The sequence below is a fragment of the Mustela erminea genome, chromosome 15 (genome assembly GCF_009829155.1).
Source record: "Mustela erminea isolate mMusErm1 chromosome 15, mMusErm1.Pri, whole genome shotgun sequence".
NCBI classification, from domain to species: domain Eukaryota; kingdom Metazoa; phylum Chordata; class Mammalia; order Carnivora; family Mustelidae; genus Mustela; species Mustela erminea.
In genome coordinates this window covers 76,263,194-76,287,134 of record NC_045628.1, presented here as the reverse complement: position 1 = coordinate 76,287,134, position 23,941 = coordinate 76,263,194, and the positions used below count along the sequence as shown (strand labels likewise).

At 42.7% G+C, this 23,941-nt stretch overlaps 1 protein-coding gene across 1 annotated transcript in view; it reads right to left on the bottom strand.

Annotated features, from left to right (window-relative positions):
• The window catches only part of FLT1 (fms related receptor tyrosine kinase 1), a 174,610-nt gene that overhangs the window by 93,806 nt on the left and 56,863 nt on the right, over positions 1-23,941 (bottom strand). The window contains exons 7-10 of the mRNA XM_032314380.1: positions 23,063-23,237; positions 21,766-21,883; positions 19,249-19,418; positions 18,673-18,832 (exon numbers count right to left, since the gene is read on the bottom strand). Of these exons, the coding sequence (XP_032170271.1) occupies positions 18,673-18,832; positions 19,249-19,418; positions 21,766-21,883; positions 23,063-23,237 (623 nt within the window). The remainder of the gene's footprint in view (positions 1-18,672; positions 18,833-19,248; positions 19,419-21,765; positions 21,884-23,062; positions 23,238-23,941) is intronic.

Below are 23,941 nucleotides of genomic sequence, written 5' to 3'. Positions count from 1 at the left end.
GTTTGACCTCCCATCCTTCACACACGCTCAGGACACGTATGAATATATCAGCTCACATATGCCTTACATGTAGATGGGGTTCATTACACATGTGCACACCTGTATGGGACACATGTGTGTGTACTTGGCCTTGTGCTGTCAAACAGCCGAGGTTCTCTCGTATCTGGAAAAGATGCTTTTAATTGTGTTCTTCCCCCCCACCCCCAGAAGTGAAAAAGATAAACGGATGCCTCAGAGATCTTAATTGCATATGCTTGGTCTGCAGGAAAGGCAAAGAAATATGTTGGAGTACAATGAGTCTAGGCATTTTCCGAGGGAAGTGCAGTCCGCTGCCCAAGTTCATGAGGGGCTGTCTGCCTCTGATCCCCACCCCCCGCCCCGAGGGGCGGCCGCTGGTGGCAAAAGCCCTAGTATGGAAGCTATACAGTAGCCTCAAGGCAAGGTCCTCCCAGTGCAAAGGACAGTCTGTGGCCATTTTCTAATTTGGGGACTGTTTTTTGTTTTTTGTGGTTTTTTTTTTTTCTTTTCCCTCTTTGTAATTGGAACCATAAAAATAGAATGTCATTTAGGAGCCTGACTATATAACAGCACTTGAAAAGAGATTTAGGGGGAGGGGAATTTGCCTAAGCCTTAAGAATACATCAAGCTCTTAAGGAAGTAGATTGTGCCATGTTTGAAGATGCAAAGATAATCACTGTGCTGGGAACCGTCTTGAGGGGGGAGGAAGCCGAACAACAAGAGGAAAGCAGCGTTCACTCCTGATTTCGCACAGGAAGCCCACAGCACCTCCTGCCAAAGGGAGATAAGAAAGCTCCCAGGCACTATTCTGGACAAGGCCACCGTTATCAGCTTTAGCTCCACTCGGTCTCTCCATGCTCCAAGCCTCTGTCCCTTGCCTAATGAGCTTTCGGACTCCTACCTCCATTTGCATACAGCGCGACAAATACAATAGCAAGGCGGTATTTATAACCATTGAGAGGCAAAAAATTTCCGGGGTTAGGGTGTACTCCATGTCATCTTGTCAATTGCCCTGGAGTTGAAACAAATTAGTTTTGGACTAGAATTGATAATAAACACGTTAAAACAAAACAGCCAATTGTATATCCAACACTGAGACCCTACATGTGATGTGTCAGTTAAACCCCAGGTAGGAGCTGTCTGTGGGACTCTGGTCGAAGCAGCCAGGCTGCTGCTTTCCACACGTAATGGGAAAATGCCACCCTCCATAGACGGACAACGCTTTGGGTTGATTTTTCCTGTAGTCGTGATGGATTTGCCCTATTCCCTTCACAATCATAAATATTTGTCTCCTCTGTGAGGAAAGACAGATAATGGCAGCCTGGGGCCACAGACAGAGGCAGAGCCAACACTGAGGTCAAAGCTACCATCTTGACTGGGGTCCTCACAGACAAGCTAACCAGCCATGGGCTAGAATAATTGTAATCTACACCATGCAATATTATACTCTCCTATACTGGTATTTCCTACATGCTAAGCACCAGAATAAGTGATTTAAATTCTCTCTCTCACTAATCCACATAACTATCTAAAAAGTAGGTACTATCACCTCCCCTCCCTTTAAGGAACAGGGAAATTAAAGATTAGAGAGGTTGAGTAAATTACCCAAGGTTAAACAGCTAGTAAATGGCAGAGGCAGAATTTGTCACCAGTTCTGGCTCATTCCAGAATCTGTGCATTAACCCTTACCCTACATGCAACATAATATCCATGTACTATCATCACATACGAGAGATTATTACTATTCAGTGCTTCTTTGCATATAGGAGAAAAAGGCTTCTCAAACAGTCACTACACCAATTCTATTATTGCACTGGGGAGTTACTGCCTTTGTTTTGTTTTGTTTTGTTTTTAGCCCTTTCTGTAATAAAACTTCCTTCCAAAATATGGCAAGCAACTCTCCTCACACACCAAAATGTATTAAGCGCTCAAAGTGCATGGTGCACAATTACCATTTAAATTAGAGCTCCCTTTGGCATCCTAATCTCTGAACCTGGTTCCCACTCACCTTCATAAATCCTTTGGCTCCCTTTTACAGGAAATGAGGAGCACAGTGCACCCAAAGGTAACCTTTTGTGTTCCCTGTGCTTTTACTTAGTGCTGGCTTTGAACAATTCTGATTTTCAGACTATGTTCAGTCCTCCTGCCTTCCTCTCCCCTCCCCCTACCTCAAATGCAGAGCTCACACTTTCTTTTCTTTAGAGGGTGGGTGGTTGCTTCTGGTGGAATCAGAAGGAAGCTTCCAGCTGGGTGAGCTTCAGCCGCTGATGGTTAGTGTCTGTGTATTCTTTGAAGCTGCATTCTAGAAAGGTTCAACACTTCACTGAGCCTTTCTGGAAACTGACCATCTGTTGAGTGCCTGTTAGGATACCCACATTTCCTCGAGATATCCAGTAAGACTTCTCATTTTTTTAAATGATTTCTAAAAATACTAGATGGTCTACTTCATAGGCTGAATCTCAGGATAAAGAGTTTTTTTTTTTTTTTTTCTTTTTTCTGGCTCGCCTTTCATCCTGTAATAAATAAATTATATTAAACTGATCTCTCTTTCAATATTTCTGTTCTGCTAAAGCCTGACTCTTGGTTGGCTTAAAGGAAACTGGCTGTTTCTGAGCTACTAGTAATGTGCCAGGCCTGGGCTGGAGTGGGGAGGGGAGGGGCCATACACATTTAATTCTCACAGTCCAACTAATTCTCACTGTCCCCTTTCAGTGAAGCAGGCATTATAATGCCCATTTCAAAAATTATTTTACAGTAAAGGATACCAAGACTCAGAAAAAAACAAATACCTTGCTCAAACTCACAGAGAAAGCAGGAGACCTGGGATCAGAACCCAGATACACTCCACTCTTTCTACCACACCAGAACTCAACCCATCACACAGGATGAATTCTGTTCCCAAGGAACTGTCCCAAACCTTTATCATCATGCTTCACAGAGTGAGTCTGGCTCAGAGTCACAGGTTAGAGGAAATCTCTGGGAGTCTTCTGAATCAAACTGGTACAAAGTCAGACACCAAGAGAAAGTGAAAAATTAGCTTTCAAGAGAAGCGGCGCCCAGTCCTTTGGTGGAGGGGAAAAGGGAGGGGCATATTTTATAATACATTTTTGACATAAATTCTGGTTTGTTTGGATCATCAGGATGTCTTGATGCTAAAACTATAGGAACTCTTGGAATTTTACCATTTTAAAAAATCTTGCAATGAAATAACAAATCCAACTTCTATCACAATCTTTGTCTTTCCCTGTAACTTCCTTGCATCTGCACGACCCCTGGATGTGTTCTGGGATGAAGCTCGCCTGTTTTATTATGAACCCCAATACACTGATAGCAGGCAGCAGACTTCAAAGAGGACCTCTGGGGTGGGGGTGGGTGGCGGTGCGCCGCAGTGAGCCAAGCACCCAATACCCAATAGCCACCTACTTGAGACTGAGCCATGCCTGGGAATGAAGGTCTGTATCGATTTACAATGAAAGCACATTTACCTGGAAAAGAGGCTCTCGAAATCTCTACAAAGTCTCACGACAGAGACTAACCTCCCCCTCCTTTTTTTTCTATTTTGGATGATGAAATCTGAGCACTTCTGGTGGGGACTCTGCTTATCTGTTTAATGGGATTTGACTGCACGTGCTAACTCTGATTAGAATCTGTTTGTACAGAATATTGAATCATTTCAAGTTAGGAAACAAAGAGGGAGAGCCATAATAAAAAGCAAATCAAGGCTGTAAAATGTCTTTAAAAAAACTAGAAAGGAAAAAAAAAAAAAAAAAGGGCTACCTGGCAGCCTGCCAGAGGGCACGGCGGGGCTGGTTCCCCATGATGGTGCGCCATCGTGTAGAAGGGCCTGATGGAAACTTTCCCCTGCTACCTTGGGTGTTGTGTCAAAACAGTAGTGACAGTGGGCCTGAGCCATCAGATTAATAGAATCTGCAAACACTCTCTCTTCCCCTCCTCTCTCGTTCTCTCAAAACAAATAAAACCATATAGGGGAGGGGACGCTGGCAGAAAAAGGTGTGGAGTTGGAAGGAGTGTTTAGACAGAATGGTTCCTGCTCCTTCTGCCTCAGGAAAAGGCCTGGGCCTTCGGGTTGGTCACAGGGTCACAAGGAGGGGATCCTGGATGAGTGACTCTCTTGTGCACGGAGAGACCTTGTGACGCCTTAGAGCCCATAATGAAAACTACTTCTTGTCTGAATGGAGAGCGGGGAGTGGAGAAGGCTTTTCGGGGATTGAAGGCTCTGGGTCAGCTCCTAGGACAATGGTGGAGGTGATCCAGCGCTCTGGCCACCTCTGTTTCGATAAGAGCTTTTCCGTGAGTGTCTTGGCCTGTGCTGCTTCCTGCCCTCCAGGGTCTCGTGGTCCATTCACACTCAGAACAAGGCCTGTCTTCCCAGCCTCTGCTTTCCTTCCTCCGCTCTCCCAAGCTACCCAGGACTCTGCCCCTGTGCCCTGTACAGAATCTGAGCCAAGGGCCAAGGCATCCTTGCAACCCTGTCACCGGGGTGACTGAGAATGGATACTTACTTGGCCACACCCACATGTGGGCCTTCACACCAATACCTATTTTGTTCATTCATTTTTCCTCTAAGTGAAAGATTAATCAGCTGAGGAAGGGTGATTTGATAAACTAGAATTCTTCAGGGAAATCTCAAGAGGAGCTGCAAGTAATATCCTTAAACCCATTCAAGGAGTCTTGGGGTGTTAACTCTAGATATCTCAAGCTATGGCTACATTTTGTTGTCATGGAAAGGAAGAGAACACATGGCTTATTATATTGCTGTCAAGGCCGAAATGTGCAGCGAGCCTTCAGGGGGAGTGGGTGGGTGATCACAGTTTGGCATTAAGAACACAGACCTAGCCTAACCTGTGTTCAAATAATAGTTTTACAACTTCCCAGTTCTGTAAGCCTGGACAAGCAAAAGCCCAACTGTGAGAGTCATAGTCACAGAAAATTGCTCAGAGGACTTACAGTCTTTTCAATCCTTTGAGTAGTTCTGAAATAGAGCTTTGGTTGAAGATTTATTTATTTGAGAGGGAGCACGTATGTGCACACAAGCGGGGGAGGGGCGGAGGGAGGGGGCTCTCAGGTTGACTCTGTGCTAAGTGTGGAGCCCACTGCCAGGCTCCACCTCACAACCCTGAGATCACGACCTGAGCCAAAATCAAGAATTGGACGCTTAACTCACTGAGCCACCCAAGCACCCTGGATCATTTCACTTTTAGTAAATTCGGCTTTGGTGTTAGGCCACTGATCAACTCTAAGGGATGTGACGATTTCCTGTCCTGTGACACTTGCTATAGTGGAAATGTGGTTCAGGAATTTGTGTATAGGATATGCTATATCCCAAGGATTATGACAGGAGATATAATTTTTCTTGGATTTTAGTTCCCTGAAATCTTGATTTGTTTTTATCTGATGTGCCCCTTTCAGCTCGCAAATGTCTATTTCATGTGTCTCTCTCGACAACTAGAAAGTAAAAACATATGGGCCATACCTCTGTACTAGCCTTACCACATTTTCTCCTTTCATTCAGATTTTCTGAATTATTTATTGTACTCTTTGTGAACTGCCTCAAATTCTTTGGGAAATGAATGTGTTCTTAACATTGCCAACTCGGAAGAAGTAACCCCATGTTACCATGTCTTACTAGTTATTATAATAGGAGTTAAAAGATAAACAGAAGGGAAATAATTTATGGAAGAGTCTTTTCCTGTCAATAATGGTGAACAACACTAAATGAGTTAATTTATGTAATGTGCTTAGCACAGTGCCCAACATACTGTAGACGGATTGATAATGTAAGTTGTCATTTTATTATCTCACTAGATAGAGAGCTATCTAAGAGCAGGGCCTGTGACGTGTACCCAAATGTTTATAGCAGCAATGGCACAATAGCCAAACTATGGAAAGAACCTAGATGTCCATCAACAGATGAATGGATAAAAATGTGGTATATATAATGTATGTATGTATGTGTGTGTGTGTGTGTACACACACACACACACACACACACACACACACAATGGAATACTATGCAGCCATCAAAAACCCCATGAAATGTTGCCATTTGCAACAACATGGATGGAACTGGATGGTGTTATGCTAAGTGAAATAAGTCAATCAGAGAAAGACAATTATCATATGATCTCTCTGATATGAGGAATTTGAGATGCAGGGTCAGGGGTCGATGGGGGTAGGGAGGCAATAAAATGAAACAAGATGGGACCGGGGAGGGAGAAAAACCGTAAGAGACTCTTAATCTCAGGAAACAAATTGAAGGTTGCTGGGGGGAAGGGGGTAGGGATAGGGCGGTTGCGTTATGGACATTGGGGAGGGTGTGTGCTATGGTGAGTGCTATGAATTGTGTAAGCCTGATGATTCACAGACCTGTACCCCTGGGGCTAATAATACATTATATGTTAATTAAAAAAAAAAAAAAAAGCAGGGCCTGTGTCTTGTTCACTATTATAACTTTCAGGCCTAGCCCTGCCACCTAGTCAACAGAGGAGGAGCATCCCCATCTCTCGCTCAGTTGACTGTCTGATGAGAAGAGTGAATCCTGACAATGGCCTGACTAGATGCAGATTCAACCCCATGTCAGGTGTCAACCCACCATCTATCATTTACCTCCCACTTGCTGAAAAAGGAACACTACTGACCCTCAAATGACCTCACACATCTCCCTTCAGTGAAGCACTATGTCACCGCCAGCAGGGCCTGTCTACTTACAGTGAGGAGTACTAAGGCAGACAGAGGGTCTGACTGGGACCTGAACCTACTCTGCACAGCATTATCCATATCTGACAAACTGACAGTCACGGGCAATTTCAACTTAGGCAATGATGTTCACACATGGAGAAGCACTTCTTGTCTAACAGAAAACAGAAAACCAACCAGCAATCATCCCCTCCTTCCCTCAGGTGTAGGCCAAAATGTGGGCTCATGATCCTCAGCACCATTTAACGATGCTAATACACATTCATACATATTCCACTTAGGAAGTAAAATCATGTCCTCCAAAAGAAGTAGCACATTCAGTTCCTTCTGTTATTAAGGAACATATACATTTATCAAAGAGACAAGTCAAATACATGCTCATGTATCAAAATATCTGAAAAATGTCAGAATGTAATTGAGCGCAAGCAAGTAAGATGTCAAGAGCCCATATGTGACCATCACTGGACAAGAGTTGGGTCAATGCGCATTTGAATGCTGAGGTAGAGTTCTCAAATGCAAGTAGATTCAGGATATTATAGCTCCTTTAATTTCCTAAAAAAATCTGAAAATTCTACCTTTCTGGTCCCATCTTAATCTCTTTGGAGTAAATCACCATAGTCAGAAGACCTGTCTAAATACGCAAACACGGGGTCCATGGGTGGCTCAGTCAGTTAAGTGTCTGACTCTTGATTTCAGCTCAGGTCATGATCTCAGGGTCTGGAGATCGAGCCCAGGGACAGGCTCTGCGCTCCATGCAGAGTCTGCTTGAAATTCTCTCTCCCTCTCTCTCTGCCCTTCTTCCCTTCCCCCCACCTCAAATAAATAAATCTTTGAAAAAAAATTAAGATGCAAGCATGTTTCCTTTTTTGTCCATTTTGTCACCACGATAAGCTTTCACAGGATAGACAGGATACACACATTGTGTGTATGATGCCACCTCAGAAGGAAGCTGCTTTGCAGTGGGCAATCCTAGAGTGATCTAAAAATACTGGACAAGTTCCAGCAAATAAATGTAGTGCTCACAATGCACCAGCCAGGGAGCTAAATACTTCGTATATATTAATTAGCTCATTTAGTCCACCTAACAGCTTAAGATAGTCAGTGCGATTTCTCTTTTTACCACGTAGAACTGCAAACTCATATCCCCAGAGGTCGTTTCTTTGACCCACAAGCTAGCTGATGGTGGTACGTGGAGGCAGAATTCAGGCTTCAGAGCCCAGGACCTTAAACTTGAGGCTAGATATTTCTGCATTCTAACACCTTTTTAAAATTGCTTCTTGGGCGCCTGGGTGGCTCAGTGGGTTAAGCCGCTGCCTTCGGCTCAGGTCATGATCTCAGGGTCCTGGGATCGAGTCCCACATCGGGCTCTCTGCTCAGCAGGGAGCCTGCTTCCTCCTCTCTCTCCCTGCCTGCCTCTCTTCCTACCTGTGATCTCTCTCTGTCAAATAAATAAATAAAATCTTAAAAAAAAAAAATTGCTTCTTGATGTCATTTACACAAGCCTCACGAAACACATTTGCTTTCTGGATCATGAGCCTTTGTCCCCAAATTACTCAACTTAAGGTCTAAGTTAGTTGTTCCAGAGCCAATGCTGGGAGGGAAAATGACGGACTTGGTAGATGATGAGTGAGAAAGGCCACTCTGACACGTCCCAACCAGGGCTGGTTTCCTAACAAGGTACTTAAATTTTCTGTAAAGGTAATCATCCCAGGATCTGCCTCATTGAAGTTCTGTGACAATTAAATTAGACAATAATGTCCTGTAGATACATGCTCAATAATTTTCAGCTATAAAAGAAAGAAAAATAGAAATCCCAGGCCATAGGATCTTCTTTGGGACATAACCTTCTGTTTGGCTCTAAGCAGTCTCTAAACATCCATTCTGTTATCCTCACCTTACCTCACCAAAGGCTTTTTCATGTGAGAGAATTTCTCAATAAGGGAGTCATCTGTGATCTCCTTACCTAATGTTCCATGAGGAAGACAAGGCATATGGAACATTAAAAGCCTCAGGAAATGGGATAACATACCCCCAGATCATTTTCAAAATTTTTATCTATTTATTTATTTTTAAAGATTTTATTTATTTGAGAGAGACAGGATGTGTGCGCATGCATGTGAGCAGGGGTGCGGGGGAGAGGCAGAGGGAGAGGGAGAAGCAGACTCGCTGCTAAGCACAGAGCCCAGTGTGGGTTCAGTCCCAGAACTCCCAGATCAGGACCTGAGTGGAAGGCTGATGCTTAACCAATTGAGACACCCAGGGGCCGACCCCCACCCCTAGATCATTTTTTTTTATGAGCTCAAGTGAAAATCCAAGTTCTTAGATTCTGAGGCTTTGATTTTCAGACATGCAGAACAGAGTTTCAGGGACGCATGGCACATGACACATGCCAAAGACTTGGGCTATAGGAGTAAGACCACCAACAGTGAGCTTGGGAAAGTCTATGTCTCCACAGGCAAGTGACAGGGTGGGCTTACGGGCAGCAGATGCAGAACAGCCATGCATCAGCCAGGAAGGTGGGCGGAAGTAGAATGAACGGCCGGCTCATCCATTGAGCCCTCGAATGATTCCACAACGGGTCCATACCTACATTTCCAATTTTTGGTTTTAATTTTTCTCAGGCCAGATCTGAGAAGCCAGCCCAGGTCCTCTTCAAGCATGTCCCTTTCAACTCTTCGACCCATCCTTGTCCCCACATCACTCTGCCACAACATCTCTGTTCCTTTCCATTTGCTCTTCTAGAACCTACCCATCATCTTTAGCACTCAGATCTTATTTCTTCCACAGAGTTTCCTCTAAACTGCAGTACTCCCCACCTTACATCCACGGCAACCGTGATGGCCCATTTATTTATCCGGATTACAGGGCACCTCCTGCAGAGACTCAAAAAGCAGTGTTATAGTGGAAATAAGAATGAACAGGAATAATCAACGGGCAACCAGAGACTCGGGTCTAGTCCCGGGCTTGCCGTTACCTAGCCCTGAGGTAAGGGATAATTATTTATCTTTGAGCCAGTTTCTCCTTTATAGAACAAGCTCTTCTTCATCTCGAAGATTCCGTAATTCCCTAATTCTGAGTGAATAAGGCATTCACAGTGACTAGGTCGAGGCCTGTGGAGGTGCCCAGGTCCTCCCTGTAATTTACTCGTCAACCATAAACTCAAGCTTTCTCCTTCATTTTCTTTTGTCCCTGAACCCCCACCCATTCTTCATCTCCTTTGTTGCCCTGTACCTCCTGCAAAAATCCACAGCTTTGTGAGCCCCTGAGCACTGAGTGATTGCTGAACCCTGATCTAGAAAAATAATCGTGAACAACAGAGGAGGGAATGGGACTTCTGGCAAGAGACCAAATACACCTGCAAGGTGAGAAAGTCACAGAGAGGAACCGTGCCATCCAGCACAAGCGCCCAACTGACTAACTGACTTGCCACCCTCCTCAGGTTGGTTGTATTTAGACCTGTTCATCCCATTGGGGTTTGTACCCCCTCAAAGGTGCTATTCCTACCTGCACGTCTGGGGCCTAAACCAGTGCAGCTCACCAACATTTCCCAAAGTAATTGTGAAATCTGAGTCGAATGCTCCCAGCTGCTCTTTCCTCTCTCCCCTCCCCTCCTCAGGGCAACTAATTTAACAGACGGACTCTGCATCTGCATGGTCACTGGTGACAAGAGTAAACCCAGAGACTAGAGCCTCCCCGAACCCTTCCCCCAAGGATTTCTGTGCCTTCCTCTAGGAATGCACAGGTGTGCACTTATAGGAGTCCTGTCGGACACCAAGGGAAAAACCCTGTCGGACACCAAGGGAAAAATGCCAACCTACTGAGCCTCTCTTATTTCATGATCTGAAGACACCTGAGAAAAAACTGAGCTTCAGTCTCGTAATGGGGAAATTATGTCCATTCGGGAACATTGTACAGATTAGGGATAGTATATAGAAAGGGGTGACACTTTGACACTAGGAAGGGCTCATTGATTACATTGGTTATCATTACATAGACAGTGGCATTCAAGGTGATAAGACACCCCCCGAAGCTTCGAGAGAAAGTATGAAGAAACAAGTTCTAATGAACTCTCTTGAAGTGCTTATAAGGCACCAGCTGGCCATGGTCTAAATCCATTACATCCTTTCTATCTTCTCAATGCACCAGGCTCTTCACCCACAAAGGCAATGGGGTTACATCAAAACCACAGACCAGAGTTCACATTTCAGGAAACAGTCTACTGATTTTATTCTTTGTGCTACAGCAACGTGGGCGGGGTGGAGTGGGCAGTCTACTAAGTCAAGATGTAACTAAAGGTGGATTTCCAAGAACAGGTGCATGTTTTATAAGTGATTTGTCCTATTTCTCCATTATCTAAAGCTCTGTGTTTGGACATTAGGTTCTAGATTTAGTCATGAAAATGTCCATTTGACTTTTAGAAATCTGTGAATATGGCCATAGAAAAATGTGAGAAGTTCTGCCGATCCTCTTTAAGGAATCTTCCCAAACCACGTGTCATTACCTTCTGGCATTCCTAATCCTGGGAAGCAACACTGAATTTCGCTCAAAAGATCCCTATAAAAACCATTCCTATGACTCAGCCTTTTGGTTTAATTTAAACACACAATGAAATATTTGATAGCAATTACAGGAGACAGTTAATTCATTAGAAACAATTATTCCTCAGACTCGCTGTATTACCATGAGGAGTGGGAAAAAGAGGCAAATCTCACAAAGCAGAGAAAAGTGGCAGGGAGGCATTTGGCAAATGAACTCACGCTCTGTTCTCAGGACTTTGTATGAAATATTAATAAGGGCCCGCGTCCAAACATTCACATTGGGCAGCCTGGACTTCCTCATCCAGCAATTACAGAGCAGAAAGCAAGAAGTTTCTCATTAGTACGTGAACATTCACGTTCTGTTTGTGATGAAAGCCTCCTGGAGAAGATGGCCAGATTTCGTTGAGCTTGTTTCAAGCTCAAAGTCCTGCTAAAGGGGGTCTTTGGAGAATGAATCTTCTTTAAAGTCCCTATTTTGATTCAAGGTTTTGCATATGGCGAATTAAAATTCTCGATAGCATGTCTGGTTTGGGTCCACAGACCCCTACGTACCCCGCACAGAAAATATGTCAAGAGACACGTGGATACAAATTATATGTACCCTTAGGAGGAATGTGATAAATATTTAAAACACACAGTTCGTGATATTTCCAGAAGAATAGGTCTTCTTAAATTATGCTTCCCTCTGACGTTGGATCTACGTTTAGCCCCCCAGGAAATGTTGACTTTTTTAATGTTTACACTGTTAACACTTTCATTTCGTAGACAGTAGAATAGGGGACATAAAATTGTTTCAGAAAAAAAAATAACAGACATTCATGCTGGCAGTCAATTAAGTCCTTGAGTACATTTCTAATTAACTGCCGTTAACAATTGTTTTGTTTTGGTCCTGTTAGTTTTGTGCATCAGTGGGGTATGTAAAATTACGTTTCTCTCAGATGATCTATCCCTCACACATCCCTAATGATTCAGGCCTTCCTTTCTTTGCTAATTTGCTGATGTAAACAATAGAGGGATGCAATTAAGCAAGCCCTTCTCAGAGTTCCTAGAGGCCTCTGTCTGCCTTTATTTTGTAGGCTACCTCCCACCCCACTTCCCCCAAAGAAGCCCAGCAAACCACAGTTGGTCCTGGAGCATTCGGCTTTCCCTAGACCCAATCCCCAGTCCACTGCTGGGCAGAGGAAGGGAGTGCAGGAATGGGATGTCAAATTGTGTGGCAGGGATGACTATATCCCATGAAACTTCTCAAGCATGTAACTATTTGAGGTTCCAGATCTGACCGGCTTTAGAGTTCCGGATGCAGTCCCTTGAAATTCCATGTACGCCTATCGGGTTTTTTCTTAGCAAATCCACCATTTTGGCTAAGAAAGTAATACAGGATACCCTTCACCTCACTTCACTTGCCATGAGCAGAGAATCCAATGACATTTTTTGGCATTCTGAAGGAGCTCATTGGCGAAAGATCAAATAAAGCCTGCAATGCTTTAGGACTAACTGGGCAAAGATTGATACTTCTGCTTGGAGGGTTGGACCAAGACCCGCAAAGGTAGTCCAGCTCAGCCCTGAAGAAAATGTGGGTTGACACCAGCAGTGGAGGAGCGGTGGGTTTTTGTTTTTATTTTCTTTTTTTAAATGGGTGATTACTCACATTATAATTACAGAGGTAGTTCTGTACCACAGAATACATACTTCCATGTAAGACTTCTCTTATAACCATTCAACTTTCACAGGTCGATTTTTGTTTTCAGTGAATTTGGCATTGACCCTCAGAGTTAACCCTCAGGTCAAATTGCTTTATAATTTGTAAGAAGCAGAAGGGAAATATCCGTGTGCCACAACTAGGAAATTATTTCAAGCTTTTTTGAATGAAGAAAACGTCATTTTAAGAGATTTTCTCATTTCACTCATGAATAGCTGTGTATTATAGGAAAGGGGAAGCAGGGCCGTTACCATTTACAGAAGGGGAAATTGAAGCACAGATTAAATAACTGGCCAAGGTCACACAGAAGTCAAGGCCTGTGCCAAGAATAGAACCCACTTCCTTGCTTCCCAGGTCTCTATCCCTGAGACTGGGAATTAGATATTCTCCAGGTACACACACAGAGAAAATAAGAAACGCCCCGCTATGGTTGATGGTGTATCATTAAAACATACATGCTGAAGGCTAACGGTGTGTGTTTTTGTTTTGCACACAGTCGGTGCGATGAACAGAAGGGTGACAGTGTATTTGGGCTGAACCCTGATGATGTGCAAAATACATTTGTAAGATGCAAACAATGTGAATGCCACAGAAGCAGCCGAAGTTTCTCTCTGTGTATTCTCATTGGTTGCCACAGAGAGCCAATGAAGAAAATGAGATTTTCACAAAGAACTCAATACACATAACAGTCTTTTCCCACTAACGGTCACTCCGTTATCATCTATCAGTGTTATCTGTGACCTCGATAGTTAGCTGGGGACAGGGAATTAAAGTAGACTATGATGGAAAGCACACACGCTCTAAAAACAAAGCTGGAGTCATCAGTGGCCACCGTCCCTGGAGAAAAGACCCAGACACATTCAACATTTGGAGAGCAGGCCTTAGTTTTAGAAGGAAGACAAGACAACCTCGGAAACAACTGGGGAGACTCTGGACATGGACAGGAAGCCAAGCCGTGTTAATGAGCTGACGGCGAGCAGCAGAGAGGATGACCCAGCAGTGGCCCGCTCACCACCCTCCTGTTTGCAGTGAGTAAATGACCCAGCCAGGCCTGAAATTCTCCAGTCAGTCACTGGCTGGGCTCCTGGGTGCTCAAGCATGCGTCAATTAAAGTAGTCTTGAGACATCTCAGACTCTTCCTGAGAAAAATGGAACTGGTGGTCTGGAGTACCAGCCTCAAGCCAAGGCTGTTGTCCCCGTTTCCTGCCAGGACCCCACAAATCCATCTCCTTCATTTCCCAAAGAAGGGGTCCCTCCCCTCCAGTCCAAGATGGTTACTCTTCCCTTTAGAGACCAGTCTCCACGCAGTGGACAACGTCATCCACACGACTCCCTGTGAGATGGAACCAGTGCCGTGGCAAAGGACTATGTGAGGAAGACCAGCTCATTGCATGGGCAGGTCAGTAGTCCCGCTTAGTGCTTCAAAATCCAGGGGGGACGTGGAGTTCTAGAATCTACTATGGATTCGCTCAGTAGGAATCGGCTATGCCATGTCCCACTCTGCCCCACCCTGCCCCACCCTGGCCTTTGCCAACGCACAGGTCAGAACCACTTCCTCCCATGACAGGAAATGAGCGGGTAAGGGAGGCCGCACAAACTGGGACGGCTACTTTAGTTTCCCGCTGCACAGTTTTGTGTCATCTTCCTTTTGCTTTTGCCTAACCCATTTGTATTTCCTTCCTTTCTCTTCTTTTGAAAAATTGTGTTATATTTTCCTCGAGTCTAAAGCCCACACCTACTACATCTGTTTCTCAAGCACAGCAAAAATCACACTTTATTTTCCACAACTTGTGTTCATTTCTCAGAAGCCTTAGGTTAAAAATTGTCAATTCTGTGAAACTAGCTCTATAGTAGGCAGAAATTCTTTTCAAGTTTCTTAAAAGTTTTGGAGCCTTAGGGCACCTGGGTGGGTTAAGCCTCTGCCTTCCACTCCAGCCCTCCATCAGGCTCTCTGCTCAGCAGGAAGCCTGCCTCCCCCCTCTCTCTGCCTGCCTCTCTGCCTACTTGTGATTTCTCTGTCAAATAAATAAATAAATCTTAAAAAAAAAAAGTTTTGGGGGGCACCTGGGTGGCTCAGTGGGTTAAAGCCTCTGCCTTCACCTCAGGTCATGATCCCAGGGTCCTGGGATCAAGACCCACCCCGCATCAGGCTCTCTGCTCAGTGGGGAGTCTGCTTCCCTTCCTCTCTCTCTGTCTGCCTCTCTGCCTACTTGTGATCTCTGTCAAATAAATAAAATCTTAAAAAAAAAAAAAAAAAGTTTTGGAGCCTTAAACATTTTTATCCCACTGCAAGCAACAATCACAACCTTGCCCATTTCAATGGCACTCTGTACCTTTCCCAAATACATGACTTCATTTGAACCTCATATTGTCTCTGTGAAGTGCGTGGAATTATCTGTATTCTACATGAGCAGAAGCTGTAAACTACACATGCGTGAAAGGTTCTCTGAGCTTAACTGCCCTTATGCACACCCCCTCGGTTATGCCTCCACTGACCTGGAATGAGTTAAGGAGTATCTACTTGTAATTCTTTGCTAGTTGCTGAGGATGAGGAAAAATCCAAAATCCCACTTCATTTGGTAATAATGAATTATTTTAATGCTATTAAAAATTCAAAAGAAGTATTCTAGCTCTCCTACTACTTTACCACCCAAAGGTGCAGAAAAGCAAAAGGGAAGATTCTGCTGTATTTCCTCTCAGCTCATTAGGAATGTGAGTTGAAAAGTAACTACCGTTTTCCCTCCTTTCTTTCATTCCTAATGTTTCATAAGAACAAACTCTAGGTGAATCAGAAGCATCGCTGAAACACAGCTCAGCAGTATATCACAGGAGGAAATTCCTGTTCATTTTATTTATGGTTCTTAATTTCCACAAAGATGGACTACTTGAACAATAGTTCTGACAGCTTTAAGATATATTTAGGTATTTGCTGGACTCCAGAAAACTATGCAATTTAAGTCTGAACCTCTTTAACTTAGACACATGAACCAGTTGGCCATATTAAACCAATTAGTAAGTCTGATCTACTTAAACACATTAAACCTCAAAACTAACCTAGTGCTTCAGTTGTGTCCACATATAGATATGTCCTTTAAGTAGAACCTAAAATTTAAATACCAAGAATTAGTCTATATACTCATGAGTAATGCATATGTATTAATCATTTAATCTCTTTTGACTGTCATGTCATGGGGATATCACCAAACAAATATGTCACTATGTAACTCAAAATAAGATTCTCAAAATTCATGCAACAGAGCCTCCTTTATTCAAATGTCATTCACTGAAATTCCTATCTGCAATGGAATCTAGGTGTTAAGTATATGAAATACATTTACCTAAAGATGTATTTGAAAATTTCTAGTAATTAAAGAAGGATCCATTTCTTTGTCAATTTTAGCTTCTATCTCTCTGACAGGGTGAAGTGGAATTATTCTATTTGTGTCCTAGAGCACAAAGGTCCTGTATATATTTCTGAACTATTTCTAAGTCAAAGGTACTGATATAACCACCAAGCACCGAATTTGGGCCTGACATAGGTAGACTAACTGGTATGCTGACTTACGGGGAAAAAAAAAAAAAAACAAAAAAACTTATGGATATGCACATTTGTATCAGGTAATTTCAAGCAACAACATATATTTTTCTTATATGAAGCATCACTGAAAAAGTTAAAGCTTGCATTTTTTATGTCTTATGATTGGTTTAAAAAGTGCCTTGATGAGAGAATAAGTCAATGGTCAAAAATCATTTACTGAAGACCTGAGGCACTGCTCTGAGTCTTGAGAGAAGAGGAATTAGACATTTTTCTAGACCTTGGCAAGCTTACTCTGTGACACAAGAAGAAGGATCCCATGTACCAAAAAGAAATCAGAAAAAGAGAGCTAATGTCTCCAAAGTTTTACTTACAATGACTTCATTCCCCAAACCATATTTTACTAGCATTATTCAAACCCAACTTTATAACATTATAATCCCTCACTCATAATTGTTATTTTCTAACAGAGTTCCTAGCTCTTCCCTAAATAGAACTGAAATTTTATTTTTATTTTTTAAAAAATTTTTAAGTAGGTTCAATGCCCAGCATGGAACCCAACAAGGGGCTCAAACTCACGACACTGAGATCAAGACCTGAACTAAAATCAAGTGTTGGATATTTAACCGACTGACCCACCCAGGTGCCCCTGGAATTGAAATTTTAGATTTGCTATTGTCAAAACAAAAATTTAAAACATCTATAAAAGGCTATGTTATTCCCTGAAAATTCAACTTTACACTTTTCTCCAAATAGCTTAAATTATTTAGTTATTTTTCACTTACTTGCATGTTAAGTTAGCACAAATATCCAGGTCTTGAGGGAATGGAGACCCAAATATGGATGCCTACCCCAAAGTTAGCAAAGTCACACAAAATCTCAGTAGATCTCATTTTCCTTTGGGGTAAGCATCCACAGGGTAAAGAAGATTTTCAAGCTTTACAATTTCTCCTTATTTCTATTCTTAGAAAATGACGTTCCCATGAGAAATTGGGACAAGTGTGGAAATAGTGACTTCTCAGGAACCCCAGGACTCACCAGCAGCTTTCACTATCAGAATGAAAGACCTTAAGCAAAAGATTACAACACAAGATGGAAAGTTGAAATGGCAGGAACAATCCAGAAACCGAAACAGACACTTCTGTTTAAGCTAGAGTCGTCTTACTTATTCTCAAGTTAATTTTGTTTTTGTTTTTCTTTTAAATAGCGAATTTCCCCAACATTCTACAAGTGAAGTTAAAAGCAACAAGGCAGTTACTATGGCAGAATGATTGTTCTTGGGCGGTCTCAATAGTATCTGATTGTTGCGCTTATTGATTCTATTCCTGTCCTTCGAATTAGCTCTCATGAACTGTCCTTAGCATCATTCCTCTAGACTAAACAAAAATGGGAAAAGAGCAAACAGGACTCAGTCATCAACAGGATGCAAGGAAATGCTGCACAATGACCAGAAGGTAGGGATGCAGTCACTCAGCAAATACACGGCAAGCCTCTACTACTGTGTGTGCCAGCCCCTGAAGATACAGAGCTGCTCTCAATCAGCTCAGGGCTTAGAGACAAAACACATGCATGCAAACCCAGCAAAGTAAGAAGGTGTCAATGAGGTGTGGTTCCTACTGAAGAGGGGTAAAGGAGTCTGAAGGAGACAGTCAGGAGAGTTCGCTGAGAAGCTAAGCCTGGGAGGATAAGGAAGGACTTCTCAGGGGGCAGCCAAGGGGTGGAAGCACATTTCAAATGAACGAAAGAGCATGAGCAAAGTCTACAACAGGAAGTGATCCCCAGGCAGGGAAGATCTTCTATCCTATCCAATGGTCACAAAATGAGAAATGGGAAGGCCATGACAGCTGAATTAGCCCAAGTCTGGAGGTTGTCCTTTGAAAACAAGACTGGAGTTCCAACCTGAGTTTCAAAAAAGGCTCACAAGGTGACCTTGATTCTGTCCCTGCGCTCCTAAAGCTATCAACTAAAGAGAAAAATTATGAAATGGTTAGAAATGAGTAAGGAAGAAGAGTAGATATTGCCTACTTTTTCCCTTGGGTGGGAAAGCCTTTGCTCCAAAAATAACTGCATATCCCATTTGTCAACTTCATCTATGTCCTTTAAAGAACCTTGAGTCCAAGTATAGCAAGTATTTGAAAGTTAGTCAGGAAACAAATGGTCCTTACCTGGCTTTGGAATGACTATGGTTACAGGGACGCCAGTACCATGTGACTGTAGGTTGAGGGATACCATAAATGGTACATGTCAGGATTTGTCTGCTGCCCAGGAGATAGAGAGTCGGGTCTAGAAAGGATGACACGGCCTTTTCATAGATCTGGGGTTTCACTGGAAGGAAGATGAACAGGACAGAAGTTAAGAGCTGTCCAGTAACTTTCTCCCAGGCTACCACACGAAGGACCGCATTTTCCTGGAGTTGATGTCAGGGAAACAAACACATATCTGTTGTCATTATGGCCATTTCTTATTTTTTTTAAAGTAGAAGTGTTTTGATAACAGTAAAAAACTGATTCCATGGTATGTACATCATGATCACAATGATTTAAAAAATCATATTGCTTATGGAAGATAATGAGCAGACCTGAAATCGGTACAATGGAGGCGGATACAGTTTTCAAAACCATTACTTAAAAGTGTGTTTTCTCAAAAAAAAAAAAAAAAAGTGTATTCTCTCTGACTTTGTCCTATTGACTTTTGGTTCCCAAATTTTCCTGAACTGGAAGAAAGTACAACAACAAACTTACCATTTACAATTAAAGTGGTGGTAAGGTTTTGGAACACGCCATACTGCCTTATGGCCAGCAAGACCATGTAATCCCCGGCATCTTCTGCAGTGACATCTTTGATAATTAATGCATAGCCATGAACCAGATAGCGAGGAGATTTCTCAGTCACGGGGAACCCATCTTTTAACCTGTGGTGAAGAGTGATCAGGAAGTCATTCCCCTCAGCCTCTCAGAGATCATTCTAACACTGTCATTTATGTTTGTGAGCTCAAGTTGAGACTCTCCAAGCCTTTAGTCCTCCACATTCATTTTATAAATGTAGACACCAACTTTTCAGTAAATCCAGGTGTGGTTTTTAAGCGGAGAAACACTTCACATTTATCGGCAAGGTCGAAGAAGTACGTTTAAAGGAGAAAGAAAAGCAAAGGTTTTAAGGTACCCATGTGACTTAAGAATTCACCCAGCAGCACTGGCTGATCCCATCGAGATGTTTTTCAGTTTTGGTGAGGCCTCATCAGCAATACAAGGGCCATTGTAAGTCAGATCAACTAGATCACTTCTCCAGATAAAAATAAAAATAGACTTTCCTATTGTGGTCTCATGTGGAGTTCTTATTAGTTGTATAAATGGTCACACCAGTTGTCCCTTTCATAAGCTATAGTAAAATCAAGATTATCAAGATTTTTCCCCTGAGGAAGAACAGTTAAGGCACAAAACTCACAAACAAAAGGTACAAAACTTAAAAAAAAAATTCTTTTTAACTTTAAATATAGAATCAATGCCTAGATATCACGCAGTTGCATACAGAACTGAGAGCCGGGAGGCTGACTGCTTGTCCCAGCTCTGCCACTCTGTGCTTTTCTGTGTGACCCTCAGTTTCTCCAAATTTTCTAGAGCTTCTCAAAGATTTAATGCTACAAGTCTAAGTTCATTAAATTGCACAGTTCTTTAGCCGGGTCTTTTTTAATCTGTTAGGAGCTTACTGTGTTCTGTAGGCAGTTTTAATACTGGAAATGGTATTAGTTCATATCCATGCAAGCATTACCTTGTCCTGTACACAAATACCCATCACTAATGGGTCTTGGTTCCCAAGCGGTTGAAATGACTATGCTCTATGTTATGACTGCAGAAGTCATCTTAATTGACTGTATTTCTGGGCGCCTGGGTGGCTCAGTGGGTTAAGCCTCTGCCTTCGGCTCAGGTCATGATCCCAGGGTCCTGGGATCGAGTCCCGCATCAGGCTCTCTGCTCAGCAGGGAGCCTGCTTCCTCTTCTCTCTCTCTGCCTGCTTCTCTGCCTACTTGTGATCTCTCTCTGTCAAATAAATAAATAAAATCTTTAAAAAAAAAAAAGTTGACTGTATTTCTCATGAACAAGTCAGTGTTTTCAAAGATGGATGGACTTATTGTGTATGTGTTTTAGGTCCTAGCAGCTTAGTTACTAAAGAAATTAGCACTCTTTAATAGATGGGGATACTCTCAGACCCTTTTGAAGGAGGGAATGTATAGCCTGGACTGACTAAGTTCCAAAGAAGGAATTAACGTACACTCACAGGAAAAATTTACAATTGGACTTTTTGTAAATTATAAAACAACAAAAAAGACCTCTCTTCTACCGTGACGCCACAAAGGGGCGCAGCACAAAGTTTAATTTTCTCTTTAACTCCCTGTTAACTATTTGAGGAAACTGAAAACAAACACTGCAATCGTGTGATATTGTAAGCAAAATGAGGGCTGGTGGAGGTGATTCTACAATAGTACCATTTCCATATTGTGCAGGTTGTTTTCCTAATGGGTTTTGTACTGTACTCTTTGTTTAAAATGTAATGGTTTGAGCCAAAGATATTAGCATTTAAAAATGATTTAACAAAATGACTGCAGATTATAAACAGATTACATTGTTTTATATCAGGTGTTGTACTAACACAAAAAGAACCTGCTTTGGGAGGTTCTGAATATGCAAACTTCAAGCCAAAAAAAAAAAAGCTTAATTAGTTCAAGTAGGTCCTTTCCTCCACCCCTACAACTGAATAAGTCTTGTCTCTCTTAATGTTTGTTTAATTTTACAACAAGACTGGAACTTTCATCCCAGCTGTATATAAAAGAATTATTTTCAGATAATAAAAGAATTATTATCCTCATTACAAGGGCCCACTTCTTCAGGGTTAATAGAGCATGTTAGATATTCAAGACGCTTCCTACTCATTGCCCAACATACTCCATTCAAAGGATGTTGACATCATAGGGAAGTTTAGAGATGCAGAAATTTAGTCACAGCGTGTGAAGGGCTGAACTGAAGGGAGCCCTCAAAAACACCTCGTCTCCCACTCCATCCTGGGACATCCCTCCTCTTCCCCTCCAGCCCCACCTACCTGCTTCGCTCCCAGCCCCAGAAATCAACTCAGTTCTTGGCTTTCCACTGGGGTCTGGGGACACTTCTCTTGATATTTTCTCAGGAATTCCCATCATTGGGCTCCTGCATCTTCCTACTCACAAAGCATATCTCAAACTGACAGGAAAATAATTACGGTCCTACCATAGAACCTCTGGTGAGGGAAACGCCTTCACTTTCGCAGAGAGCCTGTAGGACCGCTTGCCCGCTGTGGTCTCCAGCACGTGCTGTTTTCGATGTTTCACCTTGATGAATGCTTTATCTTGGAGAGGAAAGGCGATGAAAAGATTAGGAAAGGCCCTGTTTATCTTAACAGAGCAACACCAGCCCAAACCCCTGCCTCCTAGGAGGGTGGAAGCAGTGAACAAACAGGGCAGAATTCCCATCAGGACCATTAGGGAGCCCAGGGCGCCTGGGTGGCTCAGTGGGTTAATGCTTCTGCCTTCGGCTCAGGTCATGGTCTCAGGGTCCCAGGATCGAGCCCCGCATCGGGCTCTCTGCTCAGCGGGGAGCCTGCTTCCCCTCTCTCTCTCTGCCTGCCTCTCTGCCTACTTGTGAGCTCTCTAAATAAATAAATAAATAAATAGACTATCAAGGAGCCCAAATACTGATCCCTGAATAAAATAATCCAGAAGTACACTAACTACTGAGGTACATTCAAGTGAGAGGGTTGCGAGGAAAACAGAAAAACAGAGGCAGAGCCACAGAGAACGGAACATCTCAAATACCCATATGGCAATCACAGAAAAGTAGAGAGACTTCTGAAAATCTACCATGCCCAAGATGAGTATGATGGGAGAAAGTTCCTTTAGGTGCCATAAAACAAATGATCTGATTTAAAAACAGAAAACAAAAAAACCCAAAAAACCCTACTGGAGAAAATCAAAAGAACATCGCAAGCCACTGCCAGGACCGTTCAAGAGTTTCTGCTTTTTGCCTTTTTTTTTTCCCCCCGACAGTGGAGATAAATAAGGTTTTTAAGGATTCTAAAGATGTTTAAATATTTTCTTTACAGAATTTGCCTAGTGGCATTAAGCAACAATATCAGGATTTCATCAGAGTAATACTGAGGATAAAATCACATCGTTCTCAATAACTTATCCCACCACATTTTTCTCTAACTCACAGCAGTACCTGAGAAATAAAGGTCAATCTGTCATATTTTTCTGTATTGTTTATATGGAATGCTAAGAAAAGAGCTTAATATAGGTTATAATATGATCTAACTGAATTACTCACCACAACAAACTGGCAAGGAAAAGATTCTCTAATTCAAAAGTATTAAACAACATTTAATGTGCTTTGTTTTTTTGGCAGCGGGAAGAGGGGAACCAAGTAGTATCATTCATGATAGAGTACCTCTTGGCCAAAAGAAAATGTACTTTTTTATAGAACCCGTCCCAAATCCATGATGATAGAAAGCAGAACAGGAATGGCTTACCATATATATGCACTGACGTGTTCACAGATTTGAACGACGGGCCACTCTTCACATTGCAAGTATAAAGTCCTTTGTCTCTGTTCTGTACTTTGTCAATAGTAAGAACGCTGTAGAACACAATGGCAACGGACGTTCGCTGGCCAATTCGTTGCCTTATAGACGCTCTCTTCTTTGTCTAGAAAGAAAATGTATAGTAAAGGTGGACGTAGTAACTGTTCACACTCCAGGTGAGAGCATTTCTTAGATCATCGCTGAGATGATCAACATTTTATGCTGGGAAGCAAACCCACCTAACACCAAGATGTTTAGAGCTCAAACTGTGTCTCAATGCATTTCCAATATTTGCGACGGGAGCATTCATTTAGCACATTGTCTCTCCAGGTGGACTTTCACGTACATTAAACCAGCAGTTCCTCACTGGGGAGATAGGCCTTTCTAGACATGAAGAGGCTGAAGCCTCAGAGGTCACCATGGGCAGGAAACCCAGGTCTCTGGAGGATATAAATTTAGTGCGTTCCCTCCAGCACACACCTCTCTAAACAGCAACCAGCTCTCTGGGCAGAGATGTGGCTAAGTTAGGCAGTAAGTATCTTTGGTGCCTGACTCCATGACACTGTTTCTCTAAGCACAAGTTTTCTTTTGCTCCCTCACTAGAAATGAAGGAAAAAATCAGGAGTCCTGGCTCCACACACTGAGGTGTAATAATCCTGCTCTCATCATTTCACTATTTTGAGCAAGGCTTACCAATTTCTGCTAAATCACACAGAATGGGTCTGAGGCCATGCAAAGCCATCTACAAGCTTAGGCAACATCTGATGGTGGTGGTGGTGGTGGGCCGTGGTTCTGTGTTTGCACCACAGCACACCAGGAGCAGGCCCC